A 15091-nucleotide genomic window follows, 5' to 3' on the forward strand; every position below is an offset into this window, starting at 1 on the left:
TCTTGCATTCTTTTCTAAAATCTTCCACTTTTCATAGATCGTTCTTTGGGTATAAAAGTTAAGATAATATTGAACTCTGTTGTATAATCAAAATATCTTTTTAGTATTGTGCCCCATTTGAACACATAAATATTCAGAGAGTTTAGTATTAGTAAGAGATGAGCTATCACATGTAAATGCTATCTTACCTTTAGGTATATGGAATGCAGGAATATTGATGTTCCTCATATGTTTTTATTTTCAGTACAAAGATGGAGTTCACGAATTACTACTTACAGTCATCACCTGGGTGGGGATTGTCATTTCCCTTGTTTGCCTGGCTATTTGCATCTTCACCTTCTGCTTTTTCCGCGGTCTACAGAGTGACCGTAATACTATTCACAAGAACCTTTGTATCAACCTTTTCATTGCTGAATTTATTTTTCTCATAGGCATTGATAAGACAAAATACATGGTAAGTACCCCTTTAGTTTATTGACCTTGTATCTCTGAAAATTATTGTAACAAGTGTGAATCCACTCATATGCTGATATTAATATTTGACCTTGTAACTTAATATAATTGACATGGCAATTATTGAAGGACAGTCTGTAATAAAAACCCAATCATTAAGTAAAATTATTATGAGTTAATTCATTTCTTGAATTAAGGTACAGTTCTATTTTTCTGGGTTGTTATTAAGACACCTAATTTGCATAGAAGAATGCTGGGGATATTGAAATGAGAAGATCCTATTTTCACAATTTTCATTTTGCTCACAGAGTCATTCTGACCAGTGATCATTTCTTCATATTCTAAGTAGTTTATTCATCATGAGGTCTCAATTTTAGAAATAGAACTTGATAATTAGTTAATTGTTCACCCTTTATTCATCTGCGCTGGGGTGAATTTTAAGAATGCTTCCCATAGGACAGGAAAATCATGTTAGGTAATTAGAGCCTGGGGTATTTGTCATTAAAGCAAATTTAAAACATTCTGTTACAGAAAAAAATAGAAATAATATATTTGGAAACAAGTGTTCTAAAGACAAAACAGATCATCTACAAGTAGGATATTCAGATTTCATAGTGGATAATTCTAGAAGAGAAATTAAGATGTTTTCTTACTTGCACAAAATTTCTCTAAAAACAGTAATGTCTTTTAGCAACGAAATTTTTAGCATACCTGGCAATATCCTCTATAACCATTAAACTCTTCAAATTTGGCAGTGTTTATAATTCATTTCCACTTATGAATAATAAATTTTAAAGAAGCAGTACTTTATTCTAAATAATGATGTATTTTAAAGGCAGCAGTGAGCCCTGTCAGGGACTATTTTATAATTTTGGAGTGGGCTGTTTATATTCATGCATTTTCTTTTGTGTTTTTTATTTTTATTTTTATTCTTTTCCTTTATAGATTGCATGCTCAATATTTGCAGGACTTCTACACTTTTTCTTTTTGGCTGCTTTTGCTTGGATGTGCTTAGAAGGTGTGCAGCTCTATCTGATGCTAGTTGAAGTTTTTGAAAGTGAATATTCAAGAAAGAAATATTACTATGTTGCTGGTTACTTGTTTCCTGCCACAGTGGTTGGAGTTTCAGCTGCTATTGACTATAAGAGCTATGGAACAGAAAAAGCGTGAGTAATTGCAAGCGACCTGAGTGTTTTTCAAGTGAATAATTTTTTAAAGCCTGTTAGCTGTCAGTGAGGTTCCCTGACAGACTAAAATAGCCCCTGAAAGCTTTATTGGTGAGAGAATGGGCATGCCGTGCACAAATTACAATCAAGTCTTTTGTAATTTTCTGGGTTCAGAGGATTTGTACTCTGGCGAGGCAGATTCTAAATTATGGACTTTCTTTTTAACACAAAAGATTGACCTGAAACAAATTGAAAAAGTAAATAACTTTTTGGCCTTAGAAAGATATTAAGTAAAAATTCTTCTGAATTTAAAGCATTTGACAGGTTTAACTACTCAGTTTTAAGCTAATGCTTCATTAGCTCTCTTTATGCAGCCCACCCTCTAGCTAACTCTCATTCTGAATTGTGACAGTAGCACATTCCTTCCCATATGTTTTACTTTGATAATATTTTATCAGGCAGTTTGAAAGGATTAAAATAAGTCACTGTCTTTAATTTATAAAAATATAGATATTTATGGAAAGTGACAGAAGGTAGGCATAGCCATGTTTCTAAGGATTTTATTTGCTAAAGGCATGAATTTGCCTTCCAATTCTGTTTATTTTTCCCTTTGATAAAATTAGTTACATAAAGATTCTTTGGACTAAAGAAAGCTTTTTGACTGTACAAATGATGAAAGACAAATAAAAGAAATTCAGTGGGGATTCAGCGTTATATGAAAAATGAACCACTAGGTAAAATCTGTCTTAATACGTTTATGCATCCTTTACTAGTGTATGAGTTTATGCTTTGATTTTTTTTTCTCTAGTATTCATCTATTCCCAGTTGAGGTATTATATTTATGCTATACAGTTTTGCAACAAACATAACATGTAACTTTTTTTTTTGTCTGTTATAGTCCATAGAGTTAAACACTTTAGCACACGTATAGATCTGAAAGGCAGAAATTGAAGATAAGAACTTGAAAATTGAAGATTTACAATAATTATACAATTTGGAAGGTTGAATTTCAAGTTTTTCTTAGTAAAGTCAGAGGTCTTAAGAATTAGGGATTGGGACATATTGGGGTTTATTATTTTCCCCATATAAACATAATTATACTGTTATCAAATTTCAAACCTGAAATGAAAACCAGTAAGTGGGAGTAAATAAAATACTACTACTCTTTAAGTCAAAGCTAACTCAGAATGAATAAAATTGTTTTTGCCCGAGATAAATGACTGTTCAAAGGCAACGTACAGATAGTTTTGTTAGATTTTCAAAATCTGTTTTCCTTGTGATGTTGAGGATCCGTTGAAGCTACTTGCTCAGTACATGCTCTTTTTTCACACTAGTTGCTGGCTTCATGTTGATAACTATTTTATATGGAGTTTCATTGGACCTGTTACCTTCATTATTCTGGTAAGCAGACTCTATTTTCCCTTCATTTTTAGCTTGCTGCGTCAGCAGTGTTATTGAAAAAGGGTAATTTGTTTCATTGTTAATGTATCGATGCATTCAAAAATTAAAAACACGTCTAGCTTATGGGATAAAACTCTTTATTTTAAGTTAGTATTACTGCTAATTAGTACTTTTCCTGAAAATCCTCTCTCCTCTAAAAAGTAGATTTTCTCATTTCTAATTTAGATAAAATGTCGTGTCATAATCTTAAAAAATATACTCCTACATAAGCCATATTAAGATTGAATGATTTGAAACTAGTTTGATAATTAGAAAGGAATGACTGAGATATATAGCATATTTTGTCTTTGAGTAGTGGAGGTTTCTTTTGCTAAGAGTTTTAATTCAGGAAACTAGGTCTCCAAAATCTGTAATGTTAGTCTGTACCAAGCCTGTGTAGCATTTATGAAATTAAATGAATGTTTTATGGAAGTGAAAGAACATTAGCTCAATATTTGTCTTAATTTCCACATGGTAGTTTAATACTTTTAAATGTCCACACCCTAACTTCTTTTCAGAGCACGAAACAATATTTTAAGCTTAGATTAATAAGTGAATAATAGATCAATTTTAAACTTATTAGAAATAAAATTCTTTTTCTAAGACTTAAAATACCAAATATAAATACTGGTTTTTAAGAACTTTTATTTTTAAATAAATTTGATATAAGTATAGGGACATTAGGTATTTTTAATTTCTTACATTATTGTTAGTGAAATATTTGAAATATAGTTCAAATGAAAAAATGTAGCTAAAATATTTGGATTTCAGTATTTAAAACCTTTCACTCAGTTTTAGCATTATGTTGTTTCAAATAGGTGTTATTGACCTACGATTGAAGAGGAAACATAAACAAGTTTAAATACTGCCCATATCTTTTTATTATTAAGAGGTTTTTTTGTTTTTTTTTTCCTTTAAAAAGTGACACAATGAGCTTATTTTAGGATATTTCTGTGATTAACTAGTGTTTCATAAAATTGAGAAAAATTTTAGTAGTTCAAGGAAATTTAAAACTACTTGAAGCGTATGTGCTTTTGTCATTAAAATTAACTTTTTACATACTTACACAAAGCAAAATGAAAATTTAAGATGCATGCCTGTGTGAATCAAGTCAGTAAAACATTCCCAAGTGTTCCTAGAAAGCTGATTTCTCAATAGAATTATTCAATCCAGATGATTGTCCCAGTTTTTGTTCTTGGTTTACTCATGTTAACACAGCCTGAGTCTATCTTGAATTATAAGACAAAAAGCTGACATGAAGAGAAGTGATCCTTAAAGATACAGGCATCTTTTTTCCCCCTGAGCCCTTGGCCAAGCATGTTGATGTTTTGAAAATTGTGAAGACCATGTTTAAGGATAGTTGTTCTATACAATTATCATGTGTTTACTTCTTTAGACTGCAGTTTTGTTTATTTTCTATCTCTAAAGACAAATACTGACTTAAGAGTATTAAGGAACATTTCACTTGGTGAAAGGAACTAATGTTCACACATACTCAGCTTCAGTAAGAACAGAGGTAAAGGGCATTTTATTATATTGCCCATTTATGGTGTCTTTATTATCCTCTACCAAATCATTTAAGTTGAGATGTGAAGGGCTTTTGGGAACAGTGTTCCCAACTTAAAACAAAACAAAACAGCAGGTAGCAATCACAGTACAGACCCTAGGAGTAATTCTTCTCTCGCAATTGCTTTGCCCTCTAATCGTCCCAACACAGAGAGCCACAGTGATAGAGAGTTTATAAAACATTATTTTGCATATATAACCGAAACTGAGATATGATATGATTGTACAGTACCTGTTTGTTGAATGTTGATATATTTACCTACATATGTCTTACTGGTAATAATGGGATACTTTAAAGTCAATTCAGACACAGATCTTGATATAAATTACATAGTGTACTGCACTTGTAAGGAGCATTCTTACAAGTTTTTTGCATTTCCAACTTTTCTGAATTGAAACCGTTTAACTTAGTAGTATTAAATAAGTGTACATTTTTAATAATGTTCTGTGAAGAAAAATAATATGCTATGGAAGATAAAACTTCCTACTTCCGTATTTCTATTGAACGCCTTGCCTACAGGCCACTAGAGTGATTATATCTATGAGGAAAGTACTTGTAAGTAATGAGCAGTGGGAAACCATTAGTATGCCTGAAATGGTTTAATGAAAGCTTGGATCATGACTCGTCAGGAGCTATTCTTATCATTTGGACAGCTCCATCTGCATCGTTAATAATTAATTCAGTTCAGTAAGAGTTCAGCTCACACACTCATTTAGAAGTCTTCTTCAGAGAACACCTCTCTGGCTGCTGGTCCCTGGGAGAAATAGGTTTCTGCTTGGCTAACAGCAAAGATCTGGAGATACAAGTGCAGTTTTAGAGTTGCATTTGCCAGGTAGCAAAAGCTCCAGGGAGGACAAAAAGGGTCAAAACATGTGCAGTTCAGTGAGGTTACTTCAGAGTGGTGTTTCTGTTCTTCTGTCTTATCATATCCATGTCAGCACTGCAAACTGTGGATTGAATTTTAAGCTGCAAAGCTCAGGTGGATGTGATTTAATTGAGCAGGTTGATGACTAACACAAGCAGTGCATTCCTGTAATCTGGGGCACCTTTTCTATTTTCAAACTTTTTTGTATTCTCCTGTCACGAATATAGGTGATGATTAGCTATGCCCTATCATTAGGTAGTGATGAATTTTGTCAGCAAATTATACTGGAAGATTATTTAAACAATAATTTATGAAATTATTATTTCAGGATAGGTAAAAGGGGATTATTTGTCATTGGTAGAAAAAGAAGCCCACGTTTGATGAATTTTTTTTTTTTAGCTAAATAGGAAAGTTTTTCCTTCTGAATTTGCTGTCACTCTTTTACATAGAAGTCTGTTGAGATGTCTGTGTACCTATGTCCCTGCGCACACGTGCAGGCACACATAGAGCAGAGTTAAAATCTGATTAATTCCGGGATGAGTTGCCTCATCTCGGAATTAATCACCAGTGTGGGCATTAAACTGTTGAGTTGACATACAACATGTAACACAATCCCATTAACCTGTACTTACTGGGGCTTCTGTGAATGACTGACTTACCAGGTTTGGGCACATTTTTGTGTACATAGCTGTAGCTTCGTCTTTTTCCTTTCTCACTGATGCATAACACCTTTCAACCTATCACCGAATACTTTGCTTAAACTTAGTAGTATTTATGTTGGAAAGAGAAAACAAAGAAGGCGGAAGAGGGGGATTGTGGCTTCATTGGAATTGAAGGGAGAAAGGCAGCAGTTGGGCCTTGGAGACATTCTTCTCTCCTTGTCTTTTTGCCTACCTTCCAGTGAGAAATAGGGAAAATTCTATGTTTGATGGTTGTGATTTCTTTTCTTTTTAAAACGCATAACAAAGGCAGGAAGAAATAAAAGTGAGGGCAAAAAAAAAATCACTTATTTTAACAGCCTCCCCATCTCCCCCCCCCCCCCCCAAAAAAAAAAAAAAAAGAAGAAGCACAGAAGTATATGGCAGGAAAGAACCATTTCTGTCATGGGAAAAATGCCAAGAAGAAAGAACTCAGAATTGCAGCCAGTTAATTTCAAGAAGGTTCATTTGAAATTAACCTTTTTAGTCTTCATGTGGCTCTTTTGGGCAATAGGTTTTATTATCAAAGATGTTTCTGTTTCCCTATTTGTTGTTCTAATTTCCAGTTATATTTTAAGAGAACAAGTAAGGAGTAGAAGCGAGGGGAGGAAATATCTGTTGAAGTATTTATTCTAGAAAACATGTTTCTTATCAGAGTATATTATCTCCTAAAAAAGATCAAAGCAATAATATTTTTCTCTGAAAATAAAAATTAGCATTTATGCTTTTAAAGCATTGGAAAAATAAGAAAAGTCTAAACTCACATTTTGTTTACAATTCAGTATATGTTCTATTTAATTCCACAAAATATTTCACTGTCATATATGTTGGTGGTAACATATTAAAATGTTCCATAGCTAAATGATGTAAGTATTTTTTTCATTTCTCCAATAAAACTAGTAAATCGTATTAGTGAGGTTTTCTTTTTGTTTTGTTTTTTAATGTAGAGTTGGGGAAAAGTATCTTAGCATTTTCTTATCATCTTATATTATGATTTCACTATATTTCTGGCGTGCCTTTTTTCATAATTACTTTAACTTGAAATGATGATAGTTTGTCCTATAAAGATACCATTGTCTCACTATTTGTCTGTCTTCCAGTCAAAGGCAAATTAGTGTTGGATTTAACTATAATTTTCGTGGGACCTAAATATTAGTTCATTGGCAATAATTCTTATTTTCAGTGTCTTTAAATTGGAGATTTCACACTCATAAATTCTGAGTTCAACTATCCTGCATTTTTTATGATCATTTTTCTAATATTTTTAGTTGGTTTTAAAGAGACTTGCTTTTAAAATGTGTATTAGAAGCGTTTACTATTAAGTATGTTAGAAACAACAGCCTTTTATTTTGTGCTTGGCTTTTATGGGTTGTGTGATATTTACAAACCTATGTGAGTATAACACAGATAGATTTGGGAAAACACAACTAACTGTTAAAACATACAATTTGGTTAGTAGGAGTAGACGTGTGTGGGCATTTTCGCCATTTGCAGATGATGGGATGGTAGTGTTTTATAAAGGAAATGGAGAACGAGTTATATTGGCAAGTCCATCAGGTAGAAGTCATTTGACAAGCACACTTCATGTTATTCAGGATTTCTTTGAGGCTGTATTTTATACATTGATTAATTTATCATTTATCTTCAACTCATTCATCATCTGAGTGACTTATAAATTGGATTACTCCTTACAGAAGTGGAACCTTTTTTAAAATATAAAACTAGTGTATCTGTTTTGTTAGGAGGCTCCTAATTTTTTCTCCCAGAATAAATTGGTTAATTTTATTTGGAAAATCTGTGGTTCGTGGAGCTAGATCACAGTATGTTGAATCTCAGCACTGATATTATAGTAGCTAAGTAGTAATCTTTGGCAAGATAACTAACATTGCAGATTTGTAAAATGGCTATCTAAATGCTGCCTGCTACTACCTCTGGAGATAAGATTATAGGTTATTGTTGGTTTCCCCTCCTTATGATTGTCTGAACCTTATGTGTTGTGAATCTATTTCTAACTGGGAAAAAAACCCCAAACTAAACACATATACAAGTATGATGTTAAAAACCTTATTAGGGTGACAGGGAAGGAAGGGAAGATGCATCTAACAGTCTGTTTTGTGAGGATTAAATGAAATATGTTATCTGTGGCACATTCAAGTTGATTAGTCCTCACTTTTATCGAAAAGGGGGTGTCTTTGTATCATATTTAGCTTTAATTCTATTTTTATATAGTAGGTTTCATTTTTATTGGCTAATGCGTTAATTCTTAAATAACTGTTTTTACATAATTTTCTTCATTGAAAAGTATGTTTGGATGGATTTTCACCCCTCAGATTTCACATTTTCTACTCATTTTCTTTTTGTAGCATAATACTTTATACATCTACATTTTTTCACAGTCATAGTATTTATTTTTTGTAGTTTATTCATTGTAATACATAATATTTTTTTTTCCTTCCTGGAATCTACTACTACTACTACTACTACTACTACTACTACTATTTTATTCCTTAGAGTATAATTCATATGCTTAGAAAACAATGAATACCAAATTGTGGCCCTGTATGTTTCAGGAAATTGTTTAAGAAAAGGACAGGTTGGGGACAACCCTAGGTCCAGAAGTTTGGGGGGGAATAAATAAATAAATAGTTTCATTAGGATATTCAGAGAGAAGTGTTGAGAGTTTTAAAGGATTGTAACTCTGAATCTATAAAGCAGCCTTTTTAACCTAAAAGTTGTAGTCATTTTGTCTGTTTATATGGGTTTCGGTTTGTTTGTTTTTAGGATATTTAGAGTTCTTGATTTTAACCATTCCTTAAATTTGCCAGTTAAGTCTTACTGTTGCATAAAATAAAATATAAAAATACTGTTGCTTTTGATTTATACTGTATCATATTTTTTAAAAACCAAATCAGATATTTACTGTACTGCAAGAAGGATCTCTCTAATTTCCCAAAGGAAGAAATTGTGTCTTACCCATAGTACAATAAGAACATTCTTGTGTGAAACATTAAAGTCAGTAAATATTTGTTGAGTAAGATATATCACATTGTAATATTCCTGAAAGGGTAAGCATTTATTTATATTGTGATCAACTGGAATAATCTTTAGAAAACTAGAAAAATGTTTCTACAAATATATTTACTTCTTCTCTATACAAGTATTTTAAGAAATGAATTTTAAGTACCATTTTAAACAAAGAGCTTCTTTTGTCCTCTAGTAATTAACATAGAACACCATCTGCCAACGCTTGCAAATTATGCCCATTTAACCTCATTTTATCCTTTAAGAAGAAATTCTACATCTAAGAGAAATGAAAAGGCACAGAGGACAAAATGACTGATAAACAGCTTAGATTAAAGCCTTCACTGTGTTCATAAACTCATTAGAAAGGACTTGGAAAGTTTATTTATCTATGTCATTTTTCCTAATTACAAAATCAGAAGTGAGAGAAGAGTAAAATATGTTATTTTATCAGATTGTATTGTGACTTAGTAAAAGTGATCATGTTACTGTAACAAAGTTATGTCTGTTATCTACCACTAAGAAATAGCTCTTATCCTACATCCAGTGGGTCCTTTTTTAAATATAGCATTTGGGATTCAGCTGTCTTTAAATCATGTAAAGCTCACAAAATAATTTTGTTCTGCCTTTTTAAAAGTAATATTCTGAAGTAAAGAAAATGTCAAAAAATCAAAGACCAATCTAGTTTAGTTCTATTTTTACAGCATAAAAATGGAACTGCCTTCCCTCTGTCCAGCATTCTGCCAGGTGTACATAGAAGCAAATGCAAATAGCAAACCTTTACCTCTCCTCAGTCAAAATACAACTCCTTTCTTCTAAGTTCATTCATGTTCATTTTCCAAATGTTCCTAACATGTCAGGTTCCATCTTCCCCAGTTTGCTTTTGTATGCACCTGGAAGTTTTGCACAGCTGAATGTTCAGATGGACTTAAAATGGCCTTTCTTCAGAATTTACCTACTTCCATACAATATAGAGACTAGGTAAAAAGTACTGAGGGCTTTTAGTAGTTCAATAACAAATTTATGTATATTTAAGTTTATTTTTCTTTATATATGGTGTTTCCCTGAAAATAAGACCTAGCCGAACCATCAGCTTTAACGCATCTTGTGGAGCAAAAATTAATATAAGACCGGGTATAGTATAGTATAGTAATAGTATAGTATAGTATAGTATAGTATAGTGTAGTATAACAGCATAGCATAGCATAACATAGCATAGTATAATATACAATGTAAGACCGGGTCTTATATAATATAATGTAAGACCAGGTCTTATGTTAAATTTTGCTCCAAAAGACGCATTAGAGCTGATGATCCAACTAGGTCTTATTTTCGGAGACACACGGTAGTTAACATTCTTCATATATTTTATTTCATTTGATCCTCACACTTACCTTACAAATAGATTGTGCAAATGTTCTCCTCATTTAATCAGCCAAAATCAAAAGCTAGACACTCAACTAAGTCCAACAATCCTCCCATTATAAGTTACCCTTTCTAAGGAATTTATAAATACCCTTTCTAAGGAATTTACTTCAATGTTTCCATTAGATGGTTTTTAGGCCCTGGAGTAGCTCTAGCTTAAGAAACTAATTTAGGTATCTAATTTATTTAATCATCACCACAGGATACTGATTTAATGAGGTTGCAATTTCATGTCAAATGATCTATTAAAAAATCGATCGTACATAGCCAGAGTATTTTTTATTTAGACTTAACTTGATCATTGCATATGTAAATTAAAATTGAATCATTGTCTACTATGTACTCATGTCATTGATATTTAAAACTGCATTAACTCATTAAATAAATCTGCAAAAACTTTTTTTTCTTTGGTTGTAGTGGTCTAATTCTTTCTTTATTTGTTACAACAGCTAAATATTATCTTCCTGGTGATTACATTGTGCAAAATGGTGAAGCACTCTAACACTTTGAAACCAGATTCTAGCAGGTTGGAAAACATTAAGTAAGTATTTTGGATTTTAATTTTAGTGCTTGACAAACTAAGTGAAAGATATTCTCCACAGGGAATACATGAATACCTTCTATCAACTATAGAAATTATTCAGAATGAAGTTTTACTGATCAAGGTCGAGAATCACTGTGACCATGTCACAGACATTGGTCAAAAATGAGATAATTTGTCTTGATCTAGAGCCAAGAAATTGTTTCAGTGGCCATTGTGAAAATTTCATATCACTGTAGCAATTTCATTTGAATTTAAAATGCAGTTCAAAATGATGTTCCTGTTTGCATGGCTGATATGATTATATTAAGTTTGTTTTGTTAAATGACTTTTGATTTAAGGGTCCTGAGCAGTTTCTGCTTCTAATCTTGCTTTCCTAAGAGAATACAGTCTATTACTATCATTAACTTGGAGATTATTTGTTGTTTTCATGATAAATAAATGTTAACTTTATTTCGGTGTTGAACAAAACCTGTAATATCCTATCAATGGAAAAATGCTAACAAAAAAAAGTGATAGCTGTTGAGTCATTAAGTCATGGAAGCATTTTCAGAATTATCTTTTAAATGTGATTCGTAAGTTAAAATTTTATGAGGTATTATTCAAGTTGGTTATGGGATTGTGAAAAAATATTTTTTAATGTAAAAAATGGCAGATCTATAGTAAGGGTAATTTTTTAAAAATTAGATGTTTTAGATAGGTTAGTGCCAGCTTCATTGCATGTTGCATGATAAGAGAGAGAGCTAATCTTTAGCATCTCTCTCTTTTCTTCCTTTTCCTCTTTCTGTCTTCTCATCTACACCAGTAATTACCGTGTTTGTGATGGCTACTATAATACGGACTTACCTGGGTAAGGTAGAACCCTACATTAACAAATTTATGGCATGATTTATACTTTTACAAATCTGTCAATATCATGAATTGCCCTTAATTTTTATAATTATTTTGGAATATCTAATTTGCTATAGTATTTTTAAACTATAATATGCCTTTATTTTTTAATTGCTTGCCTCTGCATTTTGACTTCCTTAATTTTGACTAATTTATAAAATATATAAATGCTTTCTTATTACTTTCTATTTTAATTCTGTCTAATAATTTTGTTTCTCTTTTCTGCTTATAATGCTTTCTAGCTATGAAGATAATAAGCCATTTATCAAGTAAGATCATTAGTTAGACATGGAATGCACTGACTTTAAATCCTTCTCATTCCGTCCTATTTTCTGCAGTTCTTTTCTCCTTAAGCTATTCATGATGAAATCGCTCCAAAATTACTTTATTTTGAAGTTGTTCTCATGTTTTTGTCCCATTTCAGCTAGGCTTCTTCATGTTTTAGTTATAAAACTTTAGGTTCACCTAAGATTAGTTTATCAGAATCTGAAGTTTAGGTGCTGATTATCTGCCATTTAACCTTTCTGTATGTGTCACATTATTCAGTGTCATGGGTACACCACAGGAATAAAAATACAGGAGTAAACTAAGGACTCCTAATTTCTTTTACCAAAATGCACATAAAAGACAATAAAGTCATGGGGATGTTTTACACCTTGTATTTTAATATAGTTTTGATGCCTTGTTTATTCTGGAGTAAGAAAAGGTCATACCTGCTGTTGCTGTTTTCTCTGGAGGCTGCAGTAATAAATGCTATTGTTTTTTCTTTAATCAATGAAAGGTTAAAGCCAAAATGCTGTTGAATTTGAATGTGAACATAGAGAAAGTCAACTGATACTACTGATATGTTAATATTTAAGTGTGCCATGTGTTGCTCTCTCATTGAACCTGTTAATAAGATTCACTTTATTTTTTCAGGTCTTGGGTGCTTGGCGCTTTTGCTCTTCTATGTCTTCTTGGCCTAACCTGGTCATTTGGGTTGCTTTTTATTAATGAGGAGACTATTGTGATGGCATATCTCTTCACCATCTTTAATGCTTTCCAGGGAGTGTTCATTTTCATCTTTCATTGTGCTCTCCAAAAGAAAGTAAGTGAAAACACCTAAGAGTTCTGCTTGCTTGTTCTTTTATTGGAAATAATAGATATAATAGAGATTTAAATTACAGTTGGCATTATTAAATAGCATATTTTTAATCATAAATTAATGCATGTCTGGAAATTCAGGCTTCACATATAAAGTATGTCAGTAATCAGTTTTGGATCTCAATTTGGGAATGTTATAAATTAGATACTTATGTTAAGATTTCTTTGCTAGGGAGGTCTATAAAAATGCTTTATGTAAAGTGTATACAAGATAAAGAAAAGGTTAAATAATCTTGTTCTTTGCTCGATAAAGGGAATGCAGTGGTCCAAAAGAAACTGAGTATAAGGATAAATACCTTTAATTTAAAAGCACCAGACATCACAGACATACAAAACAATATTAATATTGCTTTTTGAGTAATTTTAATAGATCTAAAATCCAATAATTTAATATCTCACATTTTATTATTTTGTCCTGATTTTATACTAAGTGTAGTAAGCAAAAATGATTTCAGAAATTAATGTTTTAAGAGGAAAAACTTCAATCTGTTACAGGAAGACACAAGTCGAAGAGAATAGCTTAGCACCACTTAAGTTTAAAATTTCCATGCCTTTCACTAGGTATCATCCTTTCCCTCTCTGCATACCTAATGTAGTCTTTTTATTCTGTTATTACTAGTTGGTCACTTAAATTGGACAGAGAAATAGAATTGTGAAAGTGAAAACTATTATGTTTTCATTCCTGACAAGATGATCGTGTTGTTACTTCTATCAGTTTTGAATAAGCTATAATTTTGAGATAATGGCAGTGGAATGTGCAGTCCTGACAGATAATGTACATTCACAGCAATATAGACATTAGGCAAAACCAACAACGGAGGGTATTATTTGGCTAAAATACCATTTTGATTGCCATTGTCTCGGTTATACAGCATTTCAGAGCAGTTAATAGCCATTAAATGTGCAGAAATTCTTTGTAAGGTATCGTGTTATTTAATAACACTGAATTTTAACTTTCTAAACATTATACAGGTATAACCTTAGTAATTACTTCGGTTTTTATATATTTCTTACTTTATCAATGAGCATTTCGTATATATGCATATGATAGCATTCAAAATTTCTGCCAGGTGATTTTGAGATAAAGCATAAACTTTGCAGAAAAAGGGTGAGCTAGCCATTATTTCCTTGTAGAGTTGTATGTATTAATTGAAGAGAGAGATTTTGCTATGCTTTTTAATTCCAATTACACTTTAAAAGCATTGTGTTGTACTTCTTTGGATATGTTTTACTTAGGCTTGGATACATCCTTTTGAGTACTGCCAGGATGAGTTGTTAAGAATCTGATATAAAATGATTTTGTTAAAATCATGGTTCTTATTACTTGAGTGAGCATATTTAGGCAAAGAAAATGCTTTGAAAGTTCAACTCATTGTTATTTGTTCTAATAGGTGTAATTAAATAAAGCTAAGAGGATGAAAGTGCGAGTGCACTTAGATTTAAAAGATCATCTAGTGATTTTAATTCTCTCATTTTGCAAGGAATAAGTGTCAACGTCATGGTCTTTGCAGGCAGATACCGAGCACAGAACTGTGAGGAGGGGGGAGGTGTTTGAGGGTTTTTTGGTGACCTACTAGAAAAAAACAATGTCTTATGCAGCGTCTCTTTGTCTGTCTTGTAATTTCAGTCTGGCTCTAAGCCACAACAGAACATGTTCATTTGCCAGTATAGCTGCATTGAATCCAGCACTCTCCCCCACTCCGCCCAATTTTGTTCCACCTCTCCAGGTGCCCTATTATTTAGTGAATGTTTAGACTTCACTTTTTTTTTTTTTTTTTTTTTAATAAGGAGGGTGCAGCTCACAGTGGCCCATGCAGGGATCGAACTGGCAACCTTGCTGTTACTGTTTTAGCATCATGCTCTAACCAAGTGAGCTAACAG

At 32.1% G+C, this 15091-nt stretch overlaps 1 protein-coding gene across 28 annotated transcripts in view; it reads left to right on the top strand.

Moving 5' to 3' along the window:
- ADGRL2 (adhesion G protein-coupled receptor L2) overlaps window positions 1-15091 on the top strand; it is a 599014-nt gene that overhangs the window by 575066 nt on the left and 8857 nt on the right. For 16 of the 28 annotated variants that reach the window (XM_019754311.3, XM_088791227.1, XM_074335007.2 and 13 more), the window contains 6 exons: window positions 245-454; window positions 1399-1619; window positions 2954-3020; window positions 11085-11176; window positions 11982-12026; window positions 12986-13154. In XM_019754311.3, coding sequence (XP_019609870.1) covers window positions 245-454; window positions 1399-1619; window positions 2954-3020; window positions 11085-11176; window positions 11982-12026; window positions 12986-13154 — 804 coding nt within the window. The remainder of the gene's footprint in view (window positions 1-244; window positions 455-1398; window positions 1620-2953; window positions 3021-11084; window positions 11177-11981; window positions 12027-12985; window positions 13155-15091) is intronic. The other 12 variants (XM_074335022.2, XM_074335020.1, XM_074335023.1 and 9 more) reach the window with 1 other exon arrangement.

This window comes from Rhinolophus sinicus, chromosome 14 (genome assembly GCF_057876585.1).
Source record: "Rhinolophus sinicus isolate RSI-liver-muscle chromosome 14, RSI-T2T, whole genome shotgun sequence".
NCBI lineage: Eukaryota > Metazoa > Chordata > Mammalia > Chiroptera > Rhinolophidae > Rhinolophus > Rhinolophus sinicus.